This window comes from Hesperophylax consimilis, chromosome 1 (genome assembly GCF_061612785.1).
Source record: "Hesperophylax consimilis isolate HC1 chromosome 1, BYU_Hcon_1.0, whole genome shotgun sequence".
Lineage (NCBI taxonomy): Eukaryota > Metazoa > Arthropoda > Insecta > Trichoptera > Limnephilidae > Hesperophylax > Hesperophylax consimilis.
The window spans coordinates 15,394,038-15,409,583 of NC_142836.1; the positions used below are offsets into that span (position 1 = coordinate 15,394,038).

The window sequence follows — 15,546 nt, forward strand, 5'->3', positions numbered from 1 at the left end:
AAAGACCATCAGATTTGACACAGTCGATCTGCCAGATCTAAAACCATGTTGTTCGTCTATTAAATAAGGTTCTACTTGGGCGTAGATATATTTATGAATTATTAGTTCTAACAATTTTGCCGGAGAGGAGAGGATCGCTACTGGTCTATAGTTAGAGACCAAATATTTATCCCCATCCTTATACAGTGGTGTAACTTTAGAGATCTTCCATAAATTAGGAAATGTTCCCGTGCTAAGTGAAAAATTAAAAATGTAAAGTATGGGTATTAACAAAGGCTCTATACAACCCTTTAATAAAAATGACGGAATAAAATCAGGTCCAAATGACGTTTTCGCTTTGAGTTTTTTAACTGCAGCTAACATATCAGATTTTGTGATGTTAGGAATATCAACATTCTGCGCTGCTGATGATGTATAATTCCCCGGTATAAATGAACTTAAATCCGTAACTTGCTGATTGTAAACCGATTTAAAATAGTCCGCAAATGCTTCGGGAATATCAATTCCCGAGTGTGATTGTCCATTCCAAGTGACATGGTCGACAAACCCACCATCACTTCTTTTGGATGAGACATATTTCCAGAACGACCTGGGATCAGATTTGATGTTTTTTCAATGATATTAATGTAATTTGTATGGGCCAATTGCATACTGCGTTTAACTTTAGCTCTAAGACAACAAAACATTTCACGTTCTCTTACTAGTCCAGTTTTCTTCCATTTTCTAAAATGTCTGAACTTTCGCTTTATATCACTAATAATTTCATTGGAAAAGCATTGAGGATACTTTATTTCATTCTTCGGAATGCGTTTCCTTTTGAAGCACATATCGAAGTAATTATAAATAGTAGAATAGAAATAGTCTACGGCTAAATTAACGTTATCAAAATTCATCAAAAGTTGCCAATCGTGCGATTGTAAGTGATTATAAATCTGAAAAAAACATACACTTAGTAAGACACCACTTTATTTTTGAATTAATAACAATAGCCAACCGGGTTTCGCTTGTCCCAAGCTTCATCAGGACTAAATATCAACAGTTGATATTTAGTCCTGATGAAGCTTGGGACAAGCGAAACCCGGTTGGCTATTGTTATTAATTCAAAAATAAAGTGGTGTCTTACTAAGTGTATGTTTTTTTCATTCAATATGTCACACCCCAAAGTATTTGCTTCCTTCGAAAAAAGATTATAAATCTGTTTAAAATTGCCATTTTCGAATTTCCACCCGCGCATTTTACTCATAAATTTATTATTATCATTAACTGGTTAATTTTTACATTTTTTTTCATATATAGAAACTCTACGTCCAGTGATGGATGGTAAGGATCTTCGCTAACTTGCGAAGAAATAGACTTGAATATTGAAAGGGTACAGCACAAATTTCTAAGATTTATTAACTTTAAACTGAATATTCCAATTCAAAATATTAACTATTTTCTTTTGATGAAACAACTTAACTTAATAACGCTATCAGATAGGCGGATCATCTCTGACCTTGTACTTTTAAATAAAATTATTAATAATTCCATTGACAACCCTGAAATTCTCGCCAAAATAAAATTTTACGTACCGACTAGAAATACGAGGCAAAGTGCTACATTTTTCTGTGACAATTTTAAAACCAACTATGAAGCTAATACACCTATAAATAGACTACACCATTTTGGCAATAAATTTGGGAATATTGTAGACATGCTTAAAGATTCCGTATTAGTTACAAAACGAAATATTTTTAATCATTTTACTGAGATGTATGAATTCACAACTCTGTAGTGAATACACTTTTGTTTTTATATGTATATGTTCCTTAATACATATTTAGCTTTCCGTAATCCACACTATTAATTTGAATTTACCTTAATTTAATCATAAATCATCATTTATTGTAAACTATGTAACACAACTGTATTACTTGTTAACTACTTTTTTAAAAGCCCATTAGGGCGTAAATAAATAATTAAAAATAAATGTGCATTTGTAGATAGTTTAACAAATTGAATGATAAAGCTCTTCATTATTTATTGAAAAGCAACTTGCCTGCGTGTGGCAGCTGCCACACAATAAATCACACGTTTTGCTGAGCCCTTAATTACTGAATTCAATTGAAAAATATCCGGCGACGACCATTTAAAACGACCAGGCAAAGGTTCAATAACAGAAAGATTTTGAATAACTGCTCAGTTAGAAGATTACGCTTAGATTGTTTGGGCATCTGGAGCAAATTAAGAAATGAGTGTAAGTAGAATATATGATGCGAATGCGAATGGTAGCAGAAGTCGGGGACGACCGAGGAAGACATGGTACAATCAAGTGAATCATATACTCGAGTCGGGCCATGTCAATAGTCAGTATAATGGAAGAGTATGTATGAGTGTGTGCCAAGACCGAGTTGTTCGGCGGTCCGTAAACGGAGTTATGGTTAGTTAGTTAGTTAGTTAGTAGAAGATAACCACTAGGCGTTTAAAAATTTAGTTTGAAAATTACCAATTTACCAAAGTTTATTATTTAATATTCTTACTGCTTTTTCTGATTTTTTGTGAATTATGTACCTTTTAACCTACTGAGAAGTACCTACCTACTTAGTTCAAGATTAAACATATTTTCGTTATACATATTAATATTAAGTTCTATTTTTAAATTTGTGTCTTTTATCACCTTTCTATTTGTATTACGTTATTAACCGAAGTTTATTACATTTATATTCTGTTTTGCGTATATTAGTTAACATTATATTACGTTATTTAAGTTTATCATGTAAGTTTATTATTAAAAGTTAATTATTACGTCTTCCAACTAGTGTAATTTTTGTTTAATACCTAACAAACTATAATGGCGCCACTACCTAATTCAAACACGAGAAAAAATTACTATTGAGTTTTGGAGTTTAAGCAATACACTTTTTCGCAATTAGCCACGAACTATCTGAATATGTAAATCTATTATAATATGAGTGTATTTTAATAAAATATATTTTTTATTTTTTAAATGTAAATACCTACATATCTAAATCGTCTTTGGGAATTATCACCTCAGACGCGGTTCACAAGATTATGAAATAACGTAAAATAAAAGTGAAGTTTCAGAAAAAAATACGTAAATTGTGGAAATTTATAATGTACAATGTACAAGAAAGAGGTTCAAATTTGTCGGAAATGCAAGTGTCAACAGGAAAATACAGAGAGAACGAAGTCATTTATCTACTGTTAAATATGTAAAATTGTTGCAAAAATAATGTTCCTAGATAACTTATCTAGTTCTACGAAACAGACAACAGTTTAGGACCACTGTTCTTTATTTGTAATTTAATTAAGATCAGAAGGGTTAAAGAACAAACAATGTTCTTTCATGAATTATTTGAAAATCGATTCAGCTGTATTTTCATTTTCCGTCGCTGGCGTCGCCACAATGGCTGACAAAGCCTTAGACTTCTTCCGCGGCATAGAGCCTTATTCGCCTGAAAGCAAGAAAAAGCCGCATTGTGTAATCTTAAGGTTCTAGACGCCCCTCGCAGGGGAGGAGGTACCCCTACTTAATATCGCCCATTATCCACGAGGGGTTCCTTTGAGGGGTGGTGATTTTATTCATTTACGGGGAAATTCGGCGCAATTTCGGAAAATATTTTTCAAGGGGCTCGATTAAGTAACCCGGTGGACTTTTTAAAAACTTTTTCATGGAGTAAAAAAAAATTGTTTTATTATTGAGATAAAGGTAATAATAATTGGAAATTTTTTATTGATAAAAATCACATCAAGGCGGTACATTACATTCCTAAAATACAATTAAAGGAGTGATTTCGGAAAATCAGTTTTTTCAATATCGTATTTAAATAGTAAATATTGATATTTTTATATCTATTAGGTACACAGAGAAAATTTAATTATGTAAAATATTTTTAGTTTATTGGAAATCTGGTCAATTTATTTGTATTCCTGTTGAAAACGGTACTTCAAGCTTTTAACGAAAAAAATTGACAGATTTTCTAAAAAAATTATCAGTGAAAACATGAGAATGTCGGAATACGTGTTGTTAAAAATTAGAATATTTTCTTATTTAATTGTTATATTCCACGTATTTCGATATATTCTGAATTTACTGATATTTTTTATTTTTATTTGCCAATGGAAATGGCGTGTCATCACGCTTTTAACAAGATTTTAATAAATCAGCAGTATCTAAACTAAACCATAATTTATAATTTAATATTTTGAATGGTTTCCTGTTCATGCAAATGAGATACTTACGTTAATATTTCAAATGGGCCGGTACTTAATTCTTAATTTGATATAACTCAATTTAAGAAACTACACAGAAAAGTTAAATTAAACGTTAAAATTGAATTATTTACAATAACCTTCTCTGATGTAAAACTAATAACCCCAAACATGGATAAATAATCGTAGGCGATTTTTTCGAGGAATATACTCGATGCGGGTACAAATTTCACGGTAACGTTAATGGATCCATTCTTCCCGCGAAAACGCTGTCATTACAGTTCTTTAGGAGTTCCATTTTCAAACGGGCGGCCGCCGATCGATGGGCTCGCCGACCAATCAGCGACGAGCTGACCACTCCCTCCAAGACGCCCCCACACCACTACACTGTCCTACGATCGCACACACAAATATATACGTTGTACGTTGTATGGTACTTTCGACCAGTGACTATAATTGTGTTTGAGCCCAGTACTAAACTTGATATGTAGCTGGATAATACTATTATTACCATCTCTAGTAGCGATGTATATCTGTATGCAGCGGGTAGTTACCTACTTTGGTACATCAGCGGCACGAAGTGAGTTATTTTTTATCATTAAAGTCGTTCTTCAAATAGGTACCTAGTTTTTTATGCTAAGAAAATATTTGAGTGCGCGTTCCTGTTATTTTAAAGACTCTATCTACCCACATAATCACTAGATTGCTGAAATATAGGAAATAAACGATACGCAAAAAAGCTTTTACAAGAAAGTTATCAATATTCCACGGAATGCTATTGTGGACTTAGTCAAAATTGATTGAAATCGCATTCGACATAATGATGCAGTTTTATTGCATGCATTATTCTTAAGTTACCATGACTCTTCATACCTACCGTTATTTTTTATTATAGATGTGTGTTATACATCGATTCTTTGTATATCCCCGTTTTGAAGTATTTAAATTTTCGTAAAGAGAACAAAGTCTGGCAAAAAGTGTTATCTTGAAAAATTTTCTAATTCTTATTACCTTCTTACCTAAAAGAATTGTTAAATCCTTAGGCTGAATCAAATGCTTGCAGAATATTGTAGAGAGCAGTGTAAATTCGCAATGAGACAGCAATTTAGATTATATTGCCGAAAACCTATTTTTATATGCACAGATTTTAGGATGTCAGCATTCATTTTCATATAGTTGTTATTAAGTTGTTGGCTAAATGACGGTCAATAATTCTTTCAAAAAACAGTTAATTATATTTTGAGTGTTTAAATTGAAAATATGTTTAATACCGAACTGACGTGCACCTACTCTAATTATATCTCGTCGACGCATTGTTTCCACGGGCGGCGCTTCGTTCACTATGCCATTGTTTTTAATTTCGGCTTATTTCCTCTGTGGTCTTTAAAACTTAATTTTACTGATTTTGTTGAAGATCTATTAAATATCTGCTCCATTTAATAATAAAATAACAATTTTTTTAACAGTGTTAATTTTTAAAATATCAGCAGGTATCAGTGAACCAAATGGTAGTAAATAATAACAATATATAATAATGTTAATCGCACGCGTGGAATCCCATTGTGATCATTCATTTGTTCACCATGGAACACTTCACGGGACTATAAGTTAATTGTTTTATCAATAGCCAATCTGCCTCCACTCGAAACATCTCCCCCACCACTCCCCTTCAACAAGTAGCGACCGAATCGATGGACATCAATTTACGTTTATTTGCACTGAAATAAAAGGAATAGTTCCAAGATGAATTCTGAAAAAAAAAGCTTAATTCACTTTGAAATTGACTATGCTATGAACATATCATCCAGATGGTGGGTCCCTAATACCTACTAAAAGTGCCTACCTAATATGCGTAAATTAAATGGTAATAACATCTCTCGTGTAATATCAGGAATACCAACACAGGAAAATATCACGGACAGAAATTATTGCAATTACTGTCATCCTATACGACGAAAACAAATTTTCATTTTATGTTATTCAAATTCAGAATGTAGTATTTTCCACTATCCCAAAACCAAATAGTTGCTTTTTATAGTACGAGTAATTAGGGTGATTCAAAAGGAAGAAAAAATTTATTTATATTTTTCATATAGGTACCTATCTAATTATAATGTGTATCGTTATTTTATCTATAAACCTTATAAATAATAAATAATTAATGTGAAAAAACCACGTCAAGGGAATTATTGGTAAATCTGAAAAAGAATATCCAGAACTTTTCCAGTTTATCCACTGTTTAGAATATTATTACACGGGGTGCATTTTCACGAAAACGTATTTCACGATGGAACAGATATATGAGTGGTTATTTATGCCACCCTTCATTTTTCATTACATCCCATTAAAGCGGAAATCATAAACTGAATCGAGCCAGGGCCTCCGTCCCTTCAGCGTCAACCCCCAAAGTTGCCCCACATTCCTCCCAGAGCGCCTACCCTGCTTCTACCCTAACTTGCTAGCCGAGTATTTTCCAACCCCTACATTCGGTACCATTTTGAAAACCCTCCTAACTCCTCCCCTCTCCCTCTTCACCCTCGACACCGCCCCTTCCTGTTCCATGCTCTCAACTCCCTTCCGCCGTGTCCTCCCCTCGGCGGAAACTCTGGAACTTCTGAAACCTTTTCGTAACTCAAGAGCTGCCCTCAGAAGTTTGTTGTTATATCAGTAAATTTAGATATTTCAGTAAAACTTGTTGTATATTATGATGTTGACGAGTTGGAAAGGTTCCACTCAAAGTTTTCCGCCTTTTCGAGCTACGGACTAGGTAAAATGTAGAAAGGATAGAATGGTTTTCTTCCCAGACGAAATTATACTCTCTATCCTAGTAATAAGAATGTTCAAAATAATGTTAAGATTGTTAAAATAATGGATGCCGTAAATGGATGATTAATATATCTTATGTGGTATATAATAAATATATGCATTTAAATTTTCTACTAAGCTTTGCTTGGCTTTGCGATAAATTTTATCTTTGCCCGAATCCTTTGCGAAAAAAGTTTAATGGAAGACTCTCAATGAAAGAAACAATTAGATACGAACGCATTACTTCAGTATTTCTCTACTTGACAGTGGCTAGAACTTTCCTTCGGAGTGAAAAATCTTTAAAAAAAGAAGAAGAAAACAACAATTTGAAAAACTTTCACCAAGTCTCAAAGAACATAATATTGAAAGATTTACCTACCAATATCGAAAAAATCGTATCATTCACGAATGATGAAAAAACATTAAAATGATAATGTAACATTAATCGATTAATAATATATACTTATTTTCATAACATTACAAATATGAATGCGGCTTCACTGTTCAATTGAAGCAATCATATTTAATACGCAGGCGTTCATAGTTCATAAACATTCCTGGGTGAGTGAGGTCCCCTCCCCCTGTACCGTCCCATCCGCATCCCTCCCGTCACAAGTGCGGGGGGTAGCGAGCAGCGAGTAGCTAGTACTAGTACCTAGTATAGATTCCTGTCTCCGAATAGCGGACAGAGGGTCGCCAGATTAATAACGGAACACCGGACACCCCCGGCAATAAATAACCTGTCCAAACTTACCAGCTCCGGTGGGGCGTTGAATATTGCCACCATTATTATAACCACATTGTGTCATCACATTTAAAGTGATTGCTCTACTGTTTTGTAGTGCTCGTATGCGTGTGTTTCCCATGTGGAAGTCGAATATTTACATTATGTTCCTGATCTTTATTTAGTTTCACATTGCATTTAATATTTTAAAATGACAAAAGCTATGTAGTTTAGTGCCATATGATATCAAAATGTTTTATTTTCCATTCTGTCTTAATTTAATTGTAGCACCTTCATGGCAAATTCTTAATTTAACAGTGGCACCATCTAAGCAGTTTCTTATTTTAACTGTGCATCATCATAGCAGATTCTTAATTTAACTGTGGCATCATCTTAGGAGATTTTTATTTTAACTGGGACATCATCATAGCAGATTCTTAATTTAACTGTGGCACCATCTTAGCAGATTCTTATTTTAACTGTGGCATCATCATAGTAGATTCTTAATTTAACAGTGGCACTATCTTAGCAGATTCTTGTTTAACTGTGGCATCATCATAGTAGATTCTTAATTTAACAGTGGCACTATCTTAGCAGATTCTTGTTTAACTGTGGCACCATCTTAGAAGATTCGTATTTTAACTGGGGCATCATCACAGCATATTCTTAATTTAACTGTGGTACCATCATAGAAGATTCTCTTAGGCATTCGTTATTACTGTTCAAATCTCATCCATATCTACGCCAGTGATTGTTTTGAAAAACAAGAGGAGGGATGGGGGGGGGAAACTTGCCCCACGGACATCTAAGTAGGTTTTCGACGACATTTTTATTTATTTCACACACGAGAAAAGAGAATTACTAATTAGCTATTGTGATTCTAATACTCTCACCATCATCTACAGTTTGCCACGAACTAGTTTCTACTTATCTCCTTGGTCAAGCCCGGACATCATACAAGTAGGGGTTAATAGTCCGGACCTGGGCTCCCTCGCTGCGGCTTCCCGGGGATGAAATAATATTTCAATAACCTGTGTCTTTTGTCGCAAAACATATTAAAATTCCCGGGCGATGCGGCGCGCGAGGCACGCGTGTTCTTTTAAAGGTGGAATCACCGGGGTTGCTCCCAGAACCCAGGACATACAATATATTGATGGTGACATGGGGTAGGTACTTGGTACCCCGAATTCCATACGGGGGAGCAAGCAAGATTAATTTTTGAGTTACCTACCTTAATAAATTTAAAACAGAACACATTATAACATGCCTATTACGCGGGTCAAAATGCCCTTAGGTTATTATAATAAATAAGTAAAAGACTTATTTAAAGACTATTCCTAAATGGAAGTTATATTTTTGTAAGCCATTCAAATCGCTGTATTTTTTCATTTAGGTATGTTCTTTTATTTTTAATATTTCTTTCTCATGTAAAAGCCCTCTGGGAGTTAAATAAATGAATAAATAAAAATAATCCCAAATTATGACATAAGAGATATGAATAATCATTCTTCTCATTTTTTATCTATGCAATTTTTTAGCACTTTTAACAACAATATTTACACTAACGATGCCCCCGACTCGCCCACATAACTGTAGATACCTCTCTAGATACATCTGTACGAAAATTAAATCACGAATTAATAATAACTCCAAAGATTGACTGTTAGATGAAGGGCTAAGAATTTAATTTTTCTTTCTATCATTAATCAAAGGCAAACACTGACAAATTACAATTAAATGATTAATTTTCCGGCGATAACTATTTATTATAGTTTACAATAATATTTAAAGACTTAGATGCCCATCTACCAGTCCATTGTAATATATTTTGGTAGCATACATATAGCTAGGTATTACGCTTTGCTCTAAGGTATTGCGTATATTAAAGTTCTGCTCGGACCCTACAGGGCAACTGGGTTCGGGGGGTGGGTGTTGGGGATGTTTGTTGTTGTCATGGAGCTATCTCTAAATGTCCTACAAGTACACTCTAATCAGAAAAGCAAGGTTCCTATATTTGGAATCGCTTTGAAATGTACGTCTATTGTTTATTTGTTATATTATGTGATTCGTAAGGCAAAATAATATTTTATTTTTATTTTTTTTATTTCCTTTATTTTTTCCCAATTTATACATTTGACATTACAGTTTTATTATAATAAGAAAGGGAACCCACTAAGGCGCAGCCTGTGCGTGGGTAATATAAGTGTATACATTATATTTTTGTACCTAAAAATAACAGTAAGCATATAAAGAAAAACGGTAGGATTATAATTAAAGTTAGTCTAAAAGATTGTGCAAGAGATATTAAAAATAAATCAAAGTGAAAATAATGATTGTAAGATAATATATATGAAGTAAAAGAACATAAAATAAAATAATAATAAATATACAGAAACAAATAGAAAAAAGTAAAAATTAAATGAATAATGCTTCAACATTTGCATTTGTACAGCCACAACTCTAATTCTTTTTGGTATTGCGATAGTTTAGTTGTTACTTGAATTTTTTTTGGTAATAGATTAAAAGTGCGAGGTCCATTAAAGCTACTGTGAGTTTGCATTAGTTTGGTATTGGTTTGTGGGGTATAAAATACATGATTTCTTCTAAAGTTGATTTTGGGTTCATATTTTTGAAATTTGTTTTGGTTTTTCAAGATATATTTCAGGCTTTGAAGTAAAAATAGTTTACGGAGATTGAATAGTTGAGATTCCTTGTGCAATTGATCAGTCGAAAATGTCCTCTTTTTATTAAATATAACCTTGATAATATGATTTTGTACTATTTGTAGTGGTTTTATAAATGTATCTAGTGCGCAATCTAATAAATATACAGAATGGTTCTAATATACCGTACATAATTGAGGATTGCACTAGAGAAAAATAAATCATTTTCAATTTGTCAACATTATGCTTCTGCATATCAAATACTACATTTGCCTATGAATGTTCATTATCGGGAGAATTGACAGAATTTTTTTTTCACATTCATTTTTGAATGGGGCATCATGAATTTCCAGACTGTGCCACATCCATTTTAGGAAGCTCTTTTACTGGGTAGAAATTAAACCCTTTGACTTTTTAACCTTCTTAATTCAGTAGATAAAGGTACTTCTCGCTATGCTGTAGTTTTACTTAGTTATATATTTATAGAGTATTATTTTTAGTTATATTTTCAAATGAGATTATTTTTTAAAATTTAGTATGACATGTAGAAGCTTTGGAGTCTCCATTCTCTATACTCCAAAGGGCCTACATATTCCAATTTTCCCTTTTGCGTTGCCCTTTTACATCACTGAAGTCGCCTAGGGTCGGAGGACATACTTCAATATATTGTCTTCTATATTATGTACCTACGTACCTTCTATTCCTCCACTTTGAATGCTTTTGGTACCTCGGAGAACAGTACAGCCGGGGGGCGTTCTAGACCTTTCGTGAGCTACAGTGGTAAGATTGAAAAATACAACATCAATAATATCGTCTAATATCTGACCGGTCAGTGGTTGAGTGGGCATAGCGCTTGGGTCTCACCCGAGCGTCGCGTGTTCGATTCCTCGGCTGGCTAAGTCCTCCATCACAACACAAGCAATATTTTCGGCTTTCTGTGGTGGTAGTAGGAGATTTTCAAACATTGTTGGGTTATTCGTAACCCGGGAATGTTTGTCTTTCTTTAAAAAAATAAAATAAAAAAAAATAAAAAAAAATTAATCGTATTTTTCAATACGACCACTTTGATTCAATGAAAAATCACGAACTTTACTTCACGGAATTAGTTATGTTCTTCTGTTACCCTCCCTTAACTTTAAACATTTTAAGTCTCTAATTATGCTTTTAGCCCGTCATAATCATAGATGAGCAAAATGGGTACCCAAAACCATTTGAAATGCAAAATGGATATGGGTCAAAACTTTTCCATTTGAAAATTCAAAATGGTTTTTAGAAAAGCATTTCAAATGCAAAATGGAAAATACCTATTTTCAAAATAGATTGAAAATGCAAAATGGTTTCTCAGGTCAAACAATTAAAATAATTATAGAATTTTTAAACAATTTTGTCATTTAATAATGGACATCAATGTAGAATAAACATATTACATGATTGTAAATCCAAAAACACCACGACTACAGATTATGAAACCACAAAAAATTTGCGCGGGACTAATGTTGCCAACGTAAAAATATAGAAACTACTATCTAACATTTAATATTACAGCGTCATGGCCCAATGTTCAGTATTTTTTGTAATGGTATCACTCAATTGCTAGGGCTCCTACCAGGGAGCAACTTGACAAATGTAAATTATCTCTCATAGCGAGGTTGAGGACCGACTGATATTTGGGGCTTATGAAAAAAAGATGAGTGAAGATAGTAGGAAAAATGTTGCAAAAAAGCATTTAAAATGGAAAATGCATTAAGAAAAGCATTTAAAATGCAAAATGGTTTTTAGAAAAGCATTTAAAATGCATAATGGAAAATACCCATTTTTCATTTCCATTTGAAATGGATTTATTTGAAATAAAGCACATCTCTGGTCATAATGCCAAAACTATAAAACATGTGTTTATGCTTTTTTTGTAAGTATAGTTGGTTATTACCAAGTTTTAATATTAGAATTCAAAGATTGGAATACAGTTTTATGAATTTTGTTGTCATGCTGGGGCGAAGAAGCCATTTAGTGTTAATAAAATATTTAAGACAGAACGATTGATACTTGATACAAATATAACACATTTTGTTGTGCCTTAATTTTCTCGATTCGTCAAACTTTATTAACATAATATTACATGTATTATTGTATTTCAAGGGTCGTCACATTCATTGTACGAATAAAGTTCATTTACTTATCGCATCTAAGTTGAATAACATTCCTCTATTGTTTGAAGATACTTGTCTTAAATTTCTCAGTAATTTCTCAATAGCATGGTACATTAAGCATAAACATGTTCACATATTTGTCCGTTTTAAGAGTGCATACATACCATTTGAGTAAAATTAATTTTACATTCTACTAAGCAAAACCTGAGTGGAAAACCACAATGGTGAATCGCGTATTAGCTAAGTTATGCAAAAGCTACATATAGTTACAATCAACATTATAGAATATAATGCTTAAGAAGAAGACACGGTAGTACAAAAACCAGTTGCATTTCGGTAACTTGATACAAAGATAAAAAATATATTATGAAGTTACAATTAATTAAAAAAATATATTTATTTAAGAATTAATGTTTGCTTTATTTGCATAGTAAAATTATGATATTCATGTACCCAAAAAGTGCTTTTTTCTAAAAACGATTAACTTAATTACTAACTAAAAATCGTAATGTTTGAACTATATGATATGGTTATTTAACCCTTACCGTCTTACTCATAATAGACAATGCGGAGGGATAAGAACACGTGAACAGAAAACTTTACTCATAATCACGCGCATACGTACTGTGTATACCGGCAGTAATACCACAGTATTCGTGGCTGACAGCTTTTTAAACCAGCCGACCCCCAGGATTAGGGACGTATTACTATCGTAGATGGAGATCGCGGACTTTGTAAACAATCTGGTTGATTTGTCAAATATCGATCCGTAGCACGAAGAAAATTTTAAAAAAGCAGTAATACCCATTGGCAGCACTATCAGAGGAATATTTTAAATCGAACTATCGATTTACCAAAGCAAATACGGAACTCTTGATCAAATAGGCAAATTTCGAAGCAATTCAAAGGAGATCGGGTCAAGGACATCGCAAATGTCATCCGAAGAAACGTGAAGTTAGCAACTAGTCAAAAATATTTTTAACTATAAACTAACAGAATATATTTATTAACCATCTATAATAATGTAATTTGAATTTTGTTTTACCCATTTAAAAAAAATAAATGTCTGATGAAAAATTATAGTATTTTAATTATTGTATCACAGTTTCTTGTACCGAAAACCAGATTTTGTAGGAAGTTAAAGATGTATGTATCAAAAACTAATCGTAACTTTTCGTTTGTTTCAGGATTGGAAGCCCAAGTACAAGAATCTTCAAAGGATCTCTATTGGTTCTGAGTCTAACTCAAGCCAAGCTACATGAACGACCCAAAAGTGCATCTAGTTTGTTAACCACGAGTCTCAACAACGAAAAAATATTTCCCACACAATCTACAAAAGAAAATGCATCATGCAGTATTGATATGTGCTGTGGTATATATCATATGATACTTACGTGCTTTTAGCATCAACAAAGTGAATATGTTGTGTGCATTGTGATTATTTAATCATTGTTTTGAGAACTCTTAAAAAGTGTGGAAAGTTACGCTTAGACAATTTAGATACTTTAATATACCAGTGATAGAAATTGTAGTGAAAAGACAATACAAAAAATTTCCTGTAAATAGTAGAACAAATAGTGTAAATAAAGAACACTTTAATGTAAAAATAGTACCAGTAAGTAATATTTTACCTTGTTATTCATACCGATTTTCAAAATAGTTTTAATTTAATTAGTCACTAAGCATTACGTTTTAAGAATGATTATTTTACAACGTACCGAAAATGTTGATTATGTGTAAAATAGTGATATTCCTTTTGAACAATCAAACCGTGATTCTACTGTTAGAGGCAAATAAAAATCCGTTCTTACTAATTACCGTCGGTTTGGTTGGTTAATTATCCTTTCAAGTCACCTGCCTTAAAATATTTAAATAATTATTAATTAAATCAGACAAAACACAGTGTGAGCAAGTTTCTCACAACACGTTCTGTATAACAAGGAATTCCTCACTTGTTTATAAATCGATATCAATAAAACACATACAATATGCATTAAAAATTGATTATATTTTTGGGTAGATATCTTAACCTCTTTAAATATAACTACAGAACTAATTCGAAACGTGTCATAGGTACATTTGTTTTTAACTTACTGTAATGTTGTTAATAGACTATTGTTGTTTTTAAGAGGTTTTGATCTAATGAACAAATGTTTTTACAGCCAATAGAATTATGTTGTTTGTGTTGTGTCGTATTTCGAAATCTTTTACTCCAGTAGTGGTAGGGAAGCGCAGCACTACCTAAAAACCCAAAGCCTTCCAAAATAAGAATTTCCACCTGTAAAATTATTATTTCTGTTTATCTTAGGCTTTCGGACCCTATGGTGTTCGTCACCAGTAGGTAATTAATTCAAAACCTACCGTTTTTACCTACAGAAATTCTTGCATTCCGAGTTAAAACTAATACCGTCAAGATGTATCTTAAATATTATTATTGAGAATATATCAATTAACTTTGTTCTTTTGAAAATAAGCTCAATTCATGATTGAATTATACACTGAAAAGTTGATGTCAGTATTATTGCTTTGATTGGGCCGCTCGCTTTGTGATACTAGTAAGTAATATCGATTCGTATTGGTTTCAAATAATACAACTTGTTTAAAATCAATAAATAAAAATCCATTAACAAAAAATTAACCAACGTTTGCACTGTGTTTTTTCTTCTATACCGTCAATCGTTTTAAAAAATATTTTATATATATATTGTATAATTATCCACTTAATGCAATGAGATGTTGAAGTATCGAAAAAAGGTACTGTACCTAATTGAAATAAACAAATTTCTTGAAAATATGAACAGTTATTTTCTTAACACCCTATATTATTTTTTGCTCTTGTTTTGAGATCTCTACACTTTTATATGCACGATGCGTCGCACTGTTTGAAGCCAGTGGAACTATGACTCACTTGACTGGGGAATATTGTGAGATATTTATATATAGATAGATATGATTTCAGGGATGAGAATGGTGAAGAAGAAAGATAAATAATGAG

The 15,546-nt window shown here is 32.5% G+C and overlaps 1 protein-coding gene across 4 annotated transcripts in view; it reads left to right on the top strand.

The window, feature by feature from the left end:
• vg (transcription factor vestigial) overlaps positions 1–15,275 on the top strand; it is a 110,552-nt gene extending 95,277 nt beyond the window's left edge. For all 4 annotated transcript variants that reach the window (XM_089650804.1, XM_089650812.1, XM_089650818.1 and 1 more), the window contains one exon: positions 13,739–15,275. In XM_089650804.1, coding sequence (XP_089506930.1) covers positions 13,739–13,788 — 50 coding nt within the window. In that variant the 3' untranslated portion in view covers positions 13,789–15,275. The remainder of the gene's footprint in view (positions 1–13,738) is intronic.
• Positions 15,276–15,546: the final 271 nt, after the last annotated feature.